This window comes from Pseudopodoces humilis, chromosome 25, assembly GCF_049639895.1.
Source record: "Pseudopodoces humilis isolate 2021_Gansu_Grassland_sample_001 chromosome 25, ASM4963989v1, whole genome shotgun sequence".
Classification (NCBI taxonomy): Eukaryota; Metazoa; Chordata; class Aves; order Passeriformes; family Paridae; genus Pseudopodoces; species Pseudopodoces humilis.
The window spans coordinates 1,790,003-1,803,781 of NC_142224.1; the positions used below are offsets into that span (position 1 = coordinate 1,790,003).

The following is a 13,779-nucleotide window of genomic DNA, read 5'->3' on the forward strand; positions in this document are numbered from 1 at the left end:
CAAAGGGGCTGTGGGCTGATTTGGGGCTTAGTTAAAGGGATAAATAAATCTGTTGCTGCTTCTCAGCCTCAATCTGTCCCTAGCAGAATAAATGGGATATTTGAAAGGGGGTGGGGGGAGAGGACTCCCAGAATCCCGGGCAATAACCCCAAAGCGTGTCTGGCGTAGCTGTCACCATCAGGGCAGTGACGTCTGTTCGGGGCTTGCTGGGAATGTTCAATCTGGAAAAGTTCAATCCAGTTTTTTTTCTGCTGGAACATGCAGCATCTGGGGAAGCTCACAGAGCCCCGGGGGGACATGAAAAGGGCTGGTCGGTCCCTTCAGGGCTCTGCCGCCTCCCACTGCCCAGCGCGGCTGTTCCCTCGTTCCAGCCGGATTTGAAGTGGGTTTTTGCTTTAGAGGGAGCGAGGACAGCCCGGTTCACCCCTCGCGGCCGAGGAGCCGGGGCTGTGGCCGGGCCGGGGCGGGACCGGGGCCGGCGGGGCGGGAGCGGCGGCCCCGGGGGCGGTGAAAAGGAGCCGGGGGGTGCCCGAGTGCCGCCGCCGCCGCCATGAGGGCAGCGCTCGCCCCCGGGGTTCGCCTGCTCCGCGCCCTCCCCCGGGACAGCCGGTGAGCGGGACGGGGGGGACGGCACCGGGACCGCCACTGCAGCTGCACAGAGGGACCGGGATCGGGACTGGAGCTGGGACAGGGACGGACACCGGGCAGGGAGGGTATGGGCACGGCAGAGGGACGGTCTGTGGAACGGGGCTCACTCTTTACTGGGGCAGCACTGGAAGAGAGGTTGGCCCTGGAGCCGGCAGCAGGATGGGAGCGGAGCTGGTGCAGGGAGCAGCCCTGGGTTAGGGAGGAGGGAGTGTCATTCCACTGGAAGTGGAACCGGGATGGAGACTGGCCCTGGGCATAGGGACTGGCACTGGGATGGAGACTGATCCCAGACCAGCATGGGCACCAGCACTGGGAGCAGCGCCAGACTGGAAACCACTTGACTTGTCTGGGGACTGGCACTTGGGACAGACCTGGGCTGGGGATACAGATGAAGGGTCCGCGGGGGCCCAGCGTCGCCCTCAGGCACTGGAGCCACTGTGAGATGGGATCAGCCATCCCAGCAGCCCAGGGCTCTGGGCTCGGCCTGGGGAGGGGGAACCTCGGGACGGGGAAGGCACCCAGCAGCCTCCAGATGTCTCAGGCCTTCACACTGAAAATTCAGTGGGATGTGGCCAGCACAGAGACCTCGCCTGCTGCCTTCTCTTTTGGTGAGGTGATGGGACTGCTGCCCATTTAATTTCAATTAATATTTGGACTTTATGGAAGCCCGTTGCCAGACACTCCCCCTGCTTTTCCATCTGCTGGAATTTTCCCTGCCAGAACACTTAGGGTAAAAAGAAAAAGCCCGACACACAAGTGTCTGGCCCAGGGGGGCACTACATATGAAGTTTATCTTTCCCTTTCCTACTGTGGCCTCTCTGTTCCTCTTGGATCAGCCCTGCAGTCACTAGCAGTGATTTTGGGTGGTTTATTAATTTTTTGGGGTGGGAAGGAGCAGTTTCTCAGCCACAGCTTGGAGCCGGCACCGCAGCACAGGGAGCTGCCCTGGATTTGCAGGGCACCCATCATTGCTGCAGCTCCAGGGAGAAGTGAAACTGCAGAGAGGAGCAGAATGGGCCAAAACCACCGAAAAAAGGGCTGTTGTTTTTTTCTGAACTTGAAGCAACCCCGTGACATGTCTGTGTGCTGCAGCCTGCCCACTTGCATCCTCTGTGCTGCCATAAAACCCTTCCTGAAGGCAGGATTCTCAGAGATCCTTCAGAGATACTCATCTTGCTCCAAAGTGCCAGATCCTACCTGGGATTCTGCAGGCTTTATCTGTCAGCTTTGATGGGCATCCCCATTTTCTGAGCCCAGACTCCCCCATTTCCCTGCATTTAATCCAAGCAAAGAGGATGAAATGGCTTTTTGGTGGAGGAAGGGCAGCTGGTATAGCCCCCTACTTTTTTTTCCAGTTTATCTTTGATTAATCCTGGGAGTGATGATGAATCAGTGCAGTTTCCACTTGTGACACTAGGAAGGCACTTGCTCACCCTGTGTTTCGGTGGGATGTAACTGCTTGAGGAGGTGGAAATACTGCTTGATGCTCCCCACAAAACTCAGCTGATCTTTTTAAGCTGCATCCTGGGTATTTTGGAGGGGTCTGCTCACTTCCTGACCAGCTCTGCTGAGCTGGTTCAGGTCACCAATCCAGTAGAAGAGTCCCATTGGCTTCTGAGGCCACCCACTCCTGTCCCACAAACCCTGACCTCCGCTTCCTCCCTCCCACAGCTATCGGGGACTGACTCTGGTACTGACCTTCCTCTCCTACAGCAGCTACCACCTCTCCCGAAAACCCATCAGCATCGTCAAGGTGAGCTCCAGCCTCACCACACCCTGCTGTGGGGACAGGGAACCTGGAGGTTTCCATATGGGGAGGGGGGTGCTGACAGCACCTTGATTTCACCCCCTCTCTCTCTCCCTGCAGAGCCAGCTGCACCCCAACTGCTCAGCCTTGGGCCCAAACCCCCACAATGACTCCAACAGCACCACATGGTGCAGCTGGGCCCCCTTTGGTAAGGCTGAGCCCCCCAAGGCACCCCGAAACCCACACTCGTGGCAGCTGAACTGGGCTCCCCCCATCCCCTAAGACCAGGTCGTGGCCAGGGTTTGGCTGGGGGCCACCTGCTCATTAGGCACCCGGAGGTAATTAGGTGATAAAAGTCTGTCCCATGCCCCTGGGCCGAAGGGCAGCAGTGGGTGGTGAAGTCCAGGACAGGACAGGACCAGGTCCCAGTGCGGGTGGCACCCACCCAGAAGCCACCATGGAGACCAGGCTTTTGGGAATGGGGGACAAGGCTGAGCCAGCAGCCACGGGAAGGGGGAACAAGATGGGAGCCAGGCTGAGATGGCCCTAATATTTGTTTTCCAGATGGGGACAACTACAAGGAACTTTTTGGGGCGCTGGATAATGCCTTCCTGGTGGCCTACGCCATCGGGATGTTTATCAGGTACACAGGGCCTTTCCCTCCACTCACCAGTTCTCACCAGTCTGGCGGAAGCTGGTTTCCATTGGGATGGGGTCATGCTAACAGGAAAGCAGCCAAGGATCCGCTCAGGATTCGAGTACTGGCTCAGTGTGATAATGCCCATTGGTGGCGTCACCTGTGACGGCTCTGGTCGTGCTCTTCCCTCTCTCTGCAGCGGCATTTTTGGGGAGCGCCTCCCTCTACGTTACTACCTGTCGGGGGGAATGTTGCTGAGCGGGTTCTTCACTGCCCTTTTTGGCCTTGGCTACTTCTGGAACATCCACGTCCTCTGGTACTTCATTGTCGTGCAGGTGTGTTGTGCTGGGGGATGCCCAGGCTTTATCACCACGGCCCCATCCCAGTTTTTCAGTGACCTTCATGGATTGGGGTGGCCCAGTTTCTGAGCAGGGGAGCACTGAGTATATCCATTCCCCGCAAAGCCTGGTTGTGCGTGGTGTGGGTGTTGAAACCACCGGGTGTGCCCGTCTCCAAGCAGTGCAGGCAGCTGGTTTGGCAACACCAGTCACTCCCACTTTAGCCATGGCAGCGACGCAAATGGCTCCAGGATTGCCCCAACAGGGAAACAAACAAACAAACCAAGTGTTTTCTTAACAGCTTTGGAATAGGGGTGGCTATTTTCGAGTCCAGTTGCCCAAAACAGTGCAGGGGCTCCATGGCTGTGCTTGCTGAGTGATGCTCCCCATCTCTTGCCAGGTCTGCAATGGGCTGGTGCAGACGACCGGCTGGCCTGCTGTCGTGGCGTGTGTTGGAAACTGGTTTGGCAAAGGAAAGTGAGTTTTTTTCCGATGTGTCCCATGCCAGTCCTGGTCCCTGTTGACCCTGGCAGCCACCTCAGTGCCACTGACCCGGCTGTGTCCCCACCAGGAGAGGTTTGATCATGGGCATCTGGAACTCGCACACCTCTGTTGGCAACATCTTAGGGTCGCTCATCGCCGGTGTCTGGGTTTCCTCTGCCTGGGGCCTGTCCTTTGTTGTGCCTGGCATCATCATCACCCTTGCAGGCATCATCTGCTTCTTCTTCCTTGTGGAGTGTGAGTGTTGTGATCTGGAGCACAGCAGACAACCTGTGTAAAATATACAATTTTCCACCTTGCCCAGCTCTAAGCATTTTTGGCAATCCCAAATACTTATTTCCAGCCTGTGGCTAGCAGGGATGTGGATCTGACCACCGTGGGGATGGTTGGCATCATTGGGGTTGTCCAGGCAGGCTCATCCCCCATCCCAGTCACTCCTCTGAGCCTGTCTTTCTAGGAATATCAGGGAAGTCCCTTGGGTTTTTACTGGGGAAGAATGTACCCAGAGATGCAGCCTAGACCTGGGGGTTCCCAGCCCCTGTGAGATGCTGGAGGGAGAGCAGGTGGAGTGGGGTTGGTCCAGGTTCTCCTCACAGGATATTCTTTGTCCCTGCAGACCCTGAGGATGTTGACTGTGATCCACCTCTGCACCACGTGAGTCGCGCCGATTCCCAGCGGGCCTGGCCTGGGCTGGGTGTCGCTCAGGGCACAGTGAAACAACTGGGTCATCAGGTTGTGATGGCAGGAATTAGAGCAGTGTTCAGTTGTCACAGGGGATGGTTGTTGATTTTGCACTGGGAGCATCCTCTAGGTCATGCCCCAGCAGCAGAGCCAATGCTGCAGCCTCCTCCAGCTGTGAGAGCCACATCTGCTGTTTTCACTTGATTTTAGATGGCCTCTGATGATAATCCTGGAGGAGTGACCATCAGTGAGAAGGATCCTGAAGCAGTCACCTCCAAAGAGGGCCCACTCAGCCTCTCAGGCCAGAGCAGTGTGGATCACTCCCACAACCCCAAGGAGCCAGCTGAGGAGCCTGAAGCCATCAGCTTCCTTGGGGCACTTCGGATACCTGTGAGTGCGGGGATGGAGGAAAGAGCAAAGCCAGAGCAACTCAGAGCCTCCACAGGGCAGAAAATGGAAAAAAACCCACTATCCAGAGGAGGTGAGAGGGAGGAGGCTCCTCTGATGTCCCCTCCTCTCCTCCCAGGGCGTGGTGGAGTTCTCCCTGTGCCTGCTCTTTGCCAAGCTGGTGAGCTACACCTTCCTGTACTGGCTGCCCCTCTACATTGTCAACGTCGGTGAGTTTTGGGGACAGTGAGGCAGGAGTGAGCCTTGCAAAGGAAACATCTTCTCACCCCTCTCCTCTCCCCCACAGCTCATTTTGGTGCCAAGGAAGCCGGGGACCTGTCGACCCTCTTTGATGTCGGGGGTATTTTAGGTTCGTTAACAAACCGGGGTGGAGGGAGTGGATCAGGGATGATTTAGGGACAATCCTGGCCTTGACCAGCCTTGGCTGGTCCCCCCACAGGCAACACCAATCTCTTTCCCCTGGGAGGTTTATTCAGTGTTCACAGCACTCAGCAGGCAGCAAACACCCCTCCATTTTATTTTGGCATCCATTTGTTTTGATGACCATCACAGCCTCTTTCCTCAGGTCTCACTTGCTCAGGCACTCCTTTTCCTACAGTTTTCAAGCATGGAAGAGACAGAGTGGCATGGAAGTGCTGAGAAACAATCTGCAGGGAGGAAGTGGAAGGGATAAATCAAAGCTTTTCACTCTGATAATATTATGCTTAACCTTGGGGGGCATACTGGTCAGAAGATGAGGGATGAAGGAGCATCATGTTGGATTTTGGGCTGAGCCAGGGCAAAGCTCTGCCTTTGGGGTGGTGTGACTGACACCTGCGACTCTTTCTTGTAGGGGGGATCTTTGCCGGCCTCATCTCTGACTACACTGGCGGCAGAGCCACCACGTGCTGCGTGATGCTGGTCATTGCTGCTCCCATGGTGAGCTGTCACACGGGCTCAGAACCCTGTCACGAGGCTTTCCTCTGCTCTGGCTCCTTTGAGTCACAGCTGCCTTCCTCTTCCCAAGTGCCCGGGATAAGCTGGTCACGCGTTTGGCTGAGATGAGAGCTGGGATTGATTCACGTGCCCAGATGTTCCTGGGAAGGATGTCCAGCTCTAGGGGCTGGGAAGGGATTGCAGGGACCTTGACAACTAAAAAAACCCTGTAGGTTTTTCCATCCTTCCATAACTCTGCTCAAAGCCTTAAGAGTCCCACTGAGCCGGTCCAGCTTTTGTCTCTTTGATTTTCATCCCAAAAGCCCCCATGCCAACAGCCTCATGCTCTGCTGGAGCTTGGCTTGGACATCCTTCCCAAGCACCTGCACAGAGCTCATTTGGCTTTGCTTCCACAACATGGCTAATTAGCTGTAATCCAATCCTGGCTGGCTCCAGGATGGGAGCCTCTCCCGCTGAAGGAGCAGGCGCACGCTGGGAAGCAGAGGGGCTGCGTCACATCCGCGGCCCCGAGACACCACTGGGGCAAATTATGTCTGGCTGCAGTCTTGGGAGGCAGCAGAGCTTCTTCACTGGCCATAAATTGTGACAGCACCTCTGTTTGCCAGCTGCCAGGTATTTCATCATGCCAGTGGGATGCAGAGGACAGGGGTGCACTCAGCCCCCCATCCCAGCTGGTGCTCGGCATGAGCAGTAATTCAGGTCCCCACATTCTCCATCCTATCCTCAGGGTACTGCTGCAAGGAAAACGCTTGGTAAAACAGCTGGAATAGCAACTGGTTCACCCTGTGTCTCTTTTCCAGCTGTTCCTGTATAACCACGTGGGTCAGAACGGCATTGGCATATCAATAGGTAAGGAGCTCCATGGTGCAGCCAGCTCCTGTCACTGAAGTGGTGATGGAAGACACTGTGCATTCACCTGCCTTTATTCCTCCTCTTGAGCCAGGCTCCTGAATTTGGGGGAGGGTGGTGTTGAATGAGTGTTCACTGCCTGCTGAGTGGGATCGTCATGGGAAAATGGAGATGCACAGGAGACGGATGCATGGGACAGCAATGTCCACACGTGGGCTGGGGATGATGGATCCAATGTCCTGCTGCTCCCTGCACCTAAAGATCTGATCTCTCCCTGGGCACCTGTGTAGGGATGCTGATCATCTGTGGTGCTCTGGTTAACGGGCCCTACGCGCTCATCACAACAGCGGTGTCGGCAGATTTGGTAAGAGGTGCACTTCAGACCCCGCCACGATGCCCTTGCACACCCAGAGGCTGTTCAGGATGTTTTGCTGGGATTTTTGCACTTTGCCTTTGTTTTCCAATACCTCCAAGGCCCAGTGGAGAAGGGCAGAGCTGTCACACCTGGTGCTGTGCTCCCCACTCTCCCCTAAACACGGTGGATTTTCCTGTTTTCACCTTGGCCATATGGCTGTGTTTCAGCTTTGCTGCATCTCCCTCTGAGCACAAGCAGAGTGGAAATATTTGGTGGCAAATCCCCTGGGAATTTCTGCCTGCTGTTGGTGATCCAGGTTTTGCCATGGTTTGGCTGCAGACAGCATTTGAGTTTGATTCTCCCATCCATGGCTGCATCTGACACATGGAAATTGTACTGGGACATCAGCCTCACTCTGGGATATGCCAGCCGTGCACCCCAAAACTGCTTTTGCTCCTTATGTTTTATTCCTCCATCCTTACAGGGCACCCATGAATCTCTGAAAGGAAATGCCAAAGCCCTTTCGACTGTCACGGCCATCATCGATGGCACGGGATCTGTTGGTGGGTATGGCTGGGGGTGCTGGCTGTCCTGGTCCCCTCTCGTGTGTGAGCAGGGGCTGACGTGGCTCGTGTGCCCCCGCAGGTGCTGCGCTGGGGCCGCTGCTCGCGGGGCTCATCTCTCCCACAGGCTGGAATAACGTCTTTTACATGCTGATAGCAGCTGATGTCCTGGCTTGTCTGGTAGGTCTCTCCTTGGTAGGACTCCTTTCTCTACCCTGGGGTGTCACAGGCTCCCTTTTAGCTACCTGCTCACTGGTGGAGGGCACAGATGGTTCTCAGAAGACATCCAGGCACTGGGCAAACTGCAAAGGCCTGTATTGGCTCCAAGCCTCTGCTTCCACTTGGCTTTTCCCAACAACCTCCTCCTTGCACAGGATTAGCTCATATAATCTTTGCTAAGAAGAGCTGTAAAATCGATCTGGTGATGGAAATACTCATGCCAAGGCTGGAGGCTGCAGTGCCACCAGCCTTGCAGCGATCCTCCGCCCTTCCTCTTGCAGCTCCTTGTTCGTGTGGTGGTCAAAGAGGCCCGTGGCTGGTGCGGCTACATGGCGAGGCAGAGAGGGTACGTAGTTGCCACCCCGGGGTGGCCTCTGGTCCCACAGTGCCCAAACACGGTGTCAGTGCTGCTCCAGAAAGATGTTTGTTATCCCTTGCTGTCGCTGCTGCATCTTCGCGCGGGCATCGTGAGGCCACAGAGACATTTCCACCTCCAGCCGAGGCAGCACCTGGGGGATTTTAGCCATCTGCACCTCAAAAAGCACGTGGGGTTCTAAACACAGCATCCTTGTGTCTTTGTAGCTCTAGTGTGCAGCTAACAGAGTCAGTGATGGATGGGAAGTAGCTCGGTGTAAGTATCTTCACTTGAGCCCTGAGGATTAAACTCAAACACAAGCTTGATTCGTTCTGATTCCGAGTTTCGCTTTGCAGGCTCGGCCTCCAAATAGCCACTCCCCCAATCATTTAGGGCCGAGATCAAGATTTGGGAATCAAGAGGTCAAATGAAGAGTGTGGGATGGTGGGAGGGGATGGGAGGAAGGGGGGAGAGGGAGATGTGGATGGGCAGTGCATCCTTGTCTCCGGCTGACTTAGGAGGTACTGGCCCAGGTGCCCAATCGATTGGGATTGATTAATGCACTTGAAACAAGTGAATTTATAGGCTTTGCCCACCTGTGCTACTGAGCTTGATTACACACAGCCAGGGCTCACTAATCAAATCTGTAGCAGAATCACTGCAGTGAGTGTATAAATAATCTCCAGATCAGCGCTGGCCTGGCTCTGATTGCCACCACCATCCCCATGTGACATCTAGAGGAAGGGGCCACTGCCGGTGCTGGCAGTGGGGCTGCCAGACCCCGACCCCCTGCGAACATTTCGTCCCTTATGTCTTGTGTTTGCAGGTGAAAGACCAATAGTCTGGCCCTCGTGCTGCGGTAAGTGCAGCCCAAATCTTCTCCAGCTGCCGGTGGAGGGCTGCCAGGCTCTGCTCTCTTGTGCCGGGGCTGGTTAGGGTGATGGCTGTCCTAGGGGTTGACAGCACCCGTGTTTGCACCAAGTGCTGCCTGGTTTCTGCTGGGGGAAGCAGCTGGCTCAGTTTGTGGCAATACTGCAATGTCTTGAGGGCTTTGGGGAGTGTCTCTGGAGCAGCTTGCAGAGAAGAGGCACAAACGCTGTAGGATTTTTGGGGACATTTCATCTTTGGCCAGACAAAAGAGTGGCTGGATCTCCTTGCACCTGCTTCTCCTCCTTGTGGTGTGGATGGGGCTGGGCTTTCCCGGCAGAGCTGTTTTCCCTTTCCATCTCCAGCAGCGTCGCAGTGTCCACCATCGATCCCAACCTCTGCGGGACGATTCCCTCCGCCCTGAGCCGCTCGCTTCTCTCCCCGCAGGTTTAAGGAGTTTTGATGCACCCCCTGAGAGCCGCCCCAAGCCCAGAGGGAGGAGAGAGGCTGGGGCACACACACCGGAGCGCGGGCGTCTCGGCAAAGCTGCAGCCCAGCCTCGGGCACGGCCCCACGGGCTCACTGCCACCATGGGTTTGCTTCCAATGGAGGCAGGGGCGAGGAGTAGTCAAAGGGCCCTGGCCAAATGGTTTTCTGGGTCAATTCTTCACCATCGGCCGTTTTATTAATAAAAACATGCAAAAACTGTGTGGCCACTCCATGCCATGTCCTGACGGGGCTCAGCCGAGTCTGTGAATCCTTGGGGGCAGTGATCACACCCCTCCTCTTGCTTTCCCCCACATGCAGTCTCTTGTTTGTGAGCCTGCCCCATCCAGATGCTTCGTATTCCAGGATCTGGATCAGGAGGATGATGCCAAATCACTTCAGGCACTGCCTTCCAACAAAGCACTGCTTATTCTACACAGGGAACATCCCTGGGCTGAGCCCCAATTAAGCTGGGTTTACTCACCCACTGCAAAAAAAGACAAAACCCAATGTTTTTCCTGATTATTAATATTCCAAAATCATTTAGCTCCAAAATAGGAGCACCACACCACGGTGAGCTGCTAACACACTCTGCCTGCTCTTGGTCCAGTGCGGGCAGCTGCTGATCTTCATTAGACGCTTCCTAATTAGGGAGGTTCCCCAGGAGGTGCCGCTGGCTGCCAGCCCTGCAGGCTCCCCGGGCAGGGATGGGGCTCAGAAGCCCCCACGGTGTCAGATGACTGAAGGCAGGACCAGCTGTGCAGCCAGCTGTGTGCTCCGGGGGGCGACTTTGATGTGTGTGGAGCCGGGACATGTGGGGCGCTTGGACACCACGGGATGTGTTTGTATCCCCCGGGATGTGACTGCAGTCCCCCGGGATGTGACTGCAGTCCCCCGGGATGTGACTGCAGTCCCCCGGGATGTGTTTGCATCCCCCGGGATGTGTTTGTATCCCCTGGGATGTGACTGCATCCCCTGGGATGTGACTGCATCCCCCGGTATGTGTTTTTGTCCCCCCTGGGATGTGTTTCCATCCCCCGGTATGTGTTTTTGTCCCCCGGGATGTGTTTCCATCCCTTCTCCACCCGGGGGTCGCGCCCGGGCAGGCTCTGGCTCTCTGCCCAGGGCGGGGGGTTCTGTGTAAGCCTGGGATAAATTGCAACTCAAATTGACTTCTCCTCCTTGGATCTTGACCCGAGAAGAAAACATCTGGGCCTGATGTGATTTTATTAAGTGCTGATTTCATCAGCAAAGAGGTAAAAAGGGTGGGGGGAAAAAAAGGAGGAAACTTTCTGGCCAGTTGGACCAGCTCCCTGTAAACCTCTGAAGGTGATGGAGTGGCCCAGGGGAGCAGGCAGCTTGGAGAGTGGCAGCTGCAGGTTTGAGGTGGCCAAACACTGATGGCTTTCAATCCCCTCCACTCTGACCAGTAATGCCCAGTGGGCCTTGGAAACTCACTGGTTTCCTGAGGAAAAAAGCAAGAAAAATGATGGAGGAGGCAGAGAAAAACACAATCCCCAATTGCCATTTTTCCCAGGAAAAAAACCCAATCCTGCTGGGCTAAACCCTGATGGGGAGAGGTGTCACAAGAGGATCTGTCCTCTGCAGAGCCACAGGACTGACCCTGCAGCGTCCCCAGGCCACTGGCTCGTGGCACAGGTGGCCTCTGCGGGCACAAGGAGCTCTGTGATGCTTAATGACCAAACTTTTGTGGAGGTGGGGGGCTCAAAATACGTTTTCAAGCAAAAAATCCCATAAATCCTGACACACATGGGGGATTATTGCAACAGCAAGTTGGTTTGGGGGTTCCACCCCCTCCCCCCCATTTTTTCCTTTTTTATTTTTTTCACCTTTCCCCCCTCCTGTTTGTTCTTTCATCTGCTTACAATTTTTCTGGGACAAATTTAGGCCTGGGTCGTGTCCCACTTAGGACTGGAAAGTCTGAACAGCCTTGGCTCTGCTGCCAGGAGCGAGGAGAAAGGGCACACAGCCCATGGCAGTTTTAAACTTCAAATAAAGAAGATCCAAATGCCAAAGAAAACTCCAGATCTCACTGAGTTTTGGAAGTGAAGGGTGAGTGGGAAGGCAGGGAGGGGATCCCCTGGGTTCACCTTAGCCAAAAAAATTGTTTAAATGGAGCTGAGCTCCTCTGGGAGGAGTCAGGAAGAGAACTTGCCTTGTTCCTCTGCTGGATAAGGGGCTGCTGCTTTTCCTCTGCCACCATCCCCTTTGGCACTGAGAGCACTGACACATGTCCACCTCTGTCTGTGATGGGAAAAATCCCACCTCAAACTCTCAGCTTCTTTAGGTTTGGTAAGTGCAGCACTCGGGTTTTTCTCTAGGTGACCACAGCAGTGCCACTCACCAGGAGGCAGAGTGGGAAAAGGCTGCAGAGATTTTGGAGGAATGCTGCTGGGAAGGTGGAGAGGTGGCTGGGGCACGGTCTGTAATTACCTATGCAAGGAGCAGCTGGCAAAGGCTGAAGGGCTTTTTAATTAGCAGCCAAAGGCAAATCAGGATCCAACAGCAGGGAAGCTGAAGTCAGCAAAGTCAAGGTGGAAATCTGAGGGCAGTTTTTCCAGCGAGGGTAATTAAGTGCCAGCAGAGAGCAGCGTGAGACATGAGGAATTACCGTCATTCAAGGACCTTAAATCAAGGAGAGGAGTTTCCCCTGCAGACACTCCTGCTCCTTCCATCTCTGCTTTGGCACTGCTCCCTCGGGCAGGAGGGAGCAGCTGCCCTCAGGCTGGCACTACATGGGCACACATCCTGCTGCAGGGGCATCCCTGCTCAGTCCTAACGAGCCAGGCAGAGAATTTAGGGGGGAAAGGGGGCTGGTTTTCCAGCTGACCTGAAAGCAGCCAGCCTGCCCTCATCCTGGCACACCTGGGATCTTTTAGAACAACAGCTTTCTTGTGCTGAGATTCAGCCTGCATGGGGGCTTGCACCTCGGGACATGGCAGATGTGGTTCTCTCATTCTGCAAGAGGAAATCTGGATCAGTTTGGGCTGGAGCAGGGCTCCTTGGCTATAACATCTTCTGAGGTCCCCAAATCCTCACCAGCAACTGAGAGGTTGGGGTTTAAGACAAACCTGCCCTCCTGTGGCACATGAATTCCAAAACAAAGGATCAGGCTGCTAGGTGGAGGCAGATGTGCTAACAAGAGGTTTTCCTCCAGGAATTGGAGCTTTGGGATGGGGATGGAAGCAAAAAAATCCCCATTTGGGGCTGGTTGGGAAGCAGCTCTGTCTCATACCAATTCCTTGACGTGGTCTTTCCTTTTCCAAAAATAAACAGGAACCGTTTGGAAAGCCCCTGTGTGAGGAGGAGCAGAATTCCCCAGAATAAATAAATACACAGACAGCCCGGGTTGAGTTCATCCAGCTGGTTGTTCCCCACTGCCAAGGGTTGCTCAGGATGAGGATGAAGCTCAAAATGTCTCGGTGGGGGTGAGAGCACATGAAGCTCTTTCCCCAGTTAATGGGGTTTTGGGGAAATGCTGAAATGGCCTCCTTGAGCAGGAGCTACTCTTGCAGCATGGCTTTCTGCTGGCCCCAAAAAAACTGCTGCACTATCAGCCTTTCCATCTGTTTTAGTCACAAACAGTTTAAGGGGACAGAAAAAGCCCTTATTTGGGTTTAATTACAGTGCAAAATGGGGAGAAGTTTCACATTTCTGCTTTCAGGGCTGGGTTTTTACTGCCCCAGCTGCTTTTGTCGTGGTTTCCCTCCCATGTGCTGGACTGAAGCCCCGGTGAAACACCACCATGGCCTCACTGAGGCTCCCCAAATCATCCCACAAACACAGGGATAACAACACCATAGGCACAGAGCTGCCAGACAAACTCCACATTCATAAATGTTATTAAGACGATGAATTAAATATGAATTTTGTTTCAGGCGTAACATCAAAATCACCAGGAGACCCCAAAGCGCTTGTGTTGCATAAATGCTCAGCATTTCCTCAACACCCTCGTTCGGCTCCCTTGGACACGGGCAGCAGGACAGGAAGGCAGCAGTTTGGAAAGCAGAGATGCCTCCTCTCTGCTTTTTTTTGGGACTGTACTTATATTTTTTAGCTGACTGAGTCAGTGCTCTGGGGTGTTGGGGCATTTTCTGCCAGGGAAGCATCACCTCCACGCCCACTGGCTCTGTCTTATCAATCTTTCATGTCCTGAAAGCTCTGCTTG

The 13,779-nt window shown here is 54.7% G+C and overlaps 1 protein-coding gene across 3 annotated transcripts; it reads left to right on the forward strand.

The window, feature by feature from the left end:
- Positions 1 to 489: 489 nt before the first annotated feature.
- On the forward strand, positions 490 to 9,812 carry SLC37A2 (solute carrier family 37 member 2). Of its 3 annotated transcripts, XM_014257323.2 has the most exons (20): positions 490 to 609; positions 2,320 to 2,401; positions 2,516 to 2,603; positions 2,960 to 3,038; positions 3,232 to 3,367; positions 3,771 to 3,847; positions 3,942 to 4,108; positions 4,488 to 4,525; positions 4,763 to 4,942; positions 5,079 to 5,169; positions 5,247 to 5,309; positions 5,793 to 5,878; positions 6,697 to 6,745; positions 7,036 to 7,109; positions 7,585 to 7,663; positions 7,746 to 7,843; positions 8,164 to 8,228; positions 8,465 to 8,513; positions 9,064 to 9,096; positions 9,552 to 9,812. In XM_014257323.2, exons 1-18 carry the CDS (start codon positions 551 to 553, stop codon positions 8,505 to 8,507), a joined length of 1,554 nt encoding a protein of 517 aa, XP_014112798.1. In that variant the 5' UTR covers positions 490 to 550; the 3' UTR covers positions 8,508 to 8,513; positions 9,064 to 9,096; positions 9,552 to 9,812. The 3 variants fall into 3 exon arrangements, with proteins under 3 accessions (XP_014112798.1, XP_014112799.1, XP_014112800.1); XM_014257324.2 differs by lacking the exon at positions 9,064 to 9,096; XM_014257325.2 differs by lacking the exons at positions 8,465 to 8,513; positions 9,064 to 9,096.
- The last annotated feature ends 3,967 nt before the right edge of the window (positions 9,813 to 13,779 follow it).

Bases quoted from the DNA above. Each gene is read 5' to 3' on its own strand.
- SLC37A2 (XM_014257323.2), top strand. From the start codon at position 551: ATGAGGGCAGCGCTCGCCCCCGGGGTTCGCCTGCTCCGCGCCCTCCCC. The intron at 2,604-2,959 runs GTAAGGCTGAGC...TTTGTTTTCCAG, and splicing joins GTGCAGCTGGGCCCCCTTTG to ATGGGGACAACTACAAGGAA. The intron at 8,229-8,464 runs GTACGTAGTTGC...GTGTCTTTGTAG, and splicing joins TACATGGCGAGGCAGAGAGG to CTCTAGTGTGCAGCTAACAG.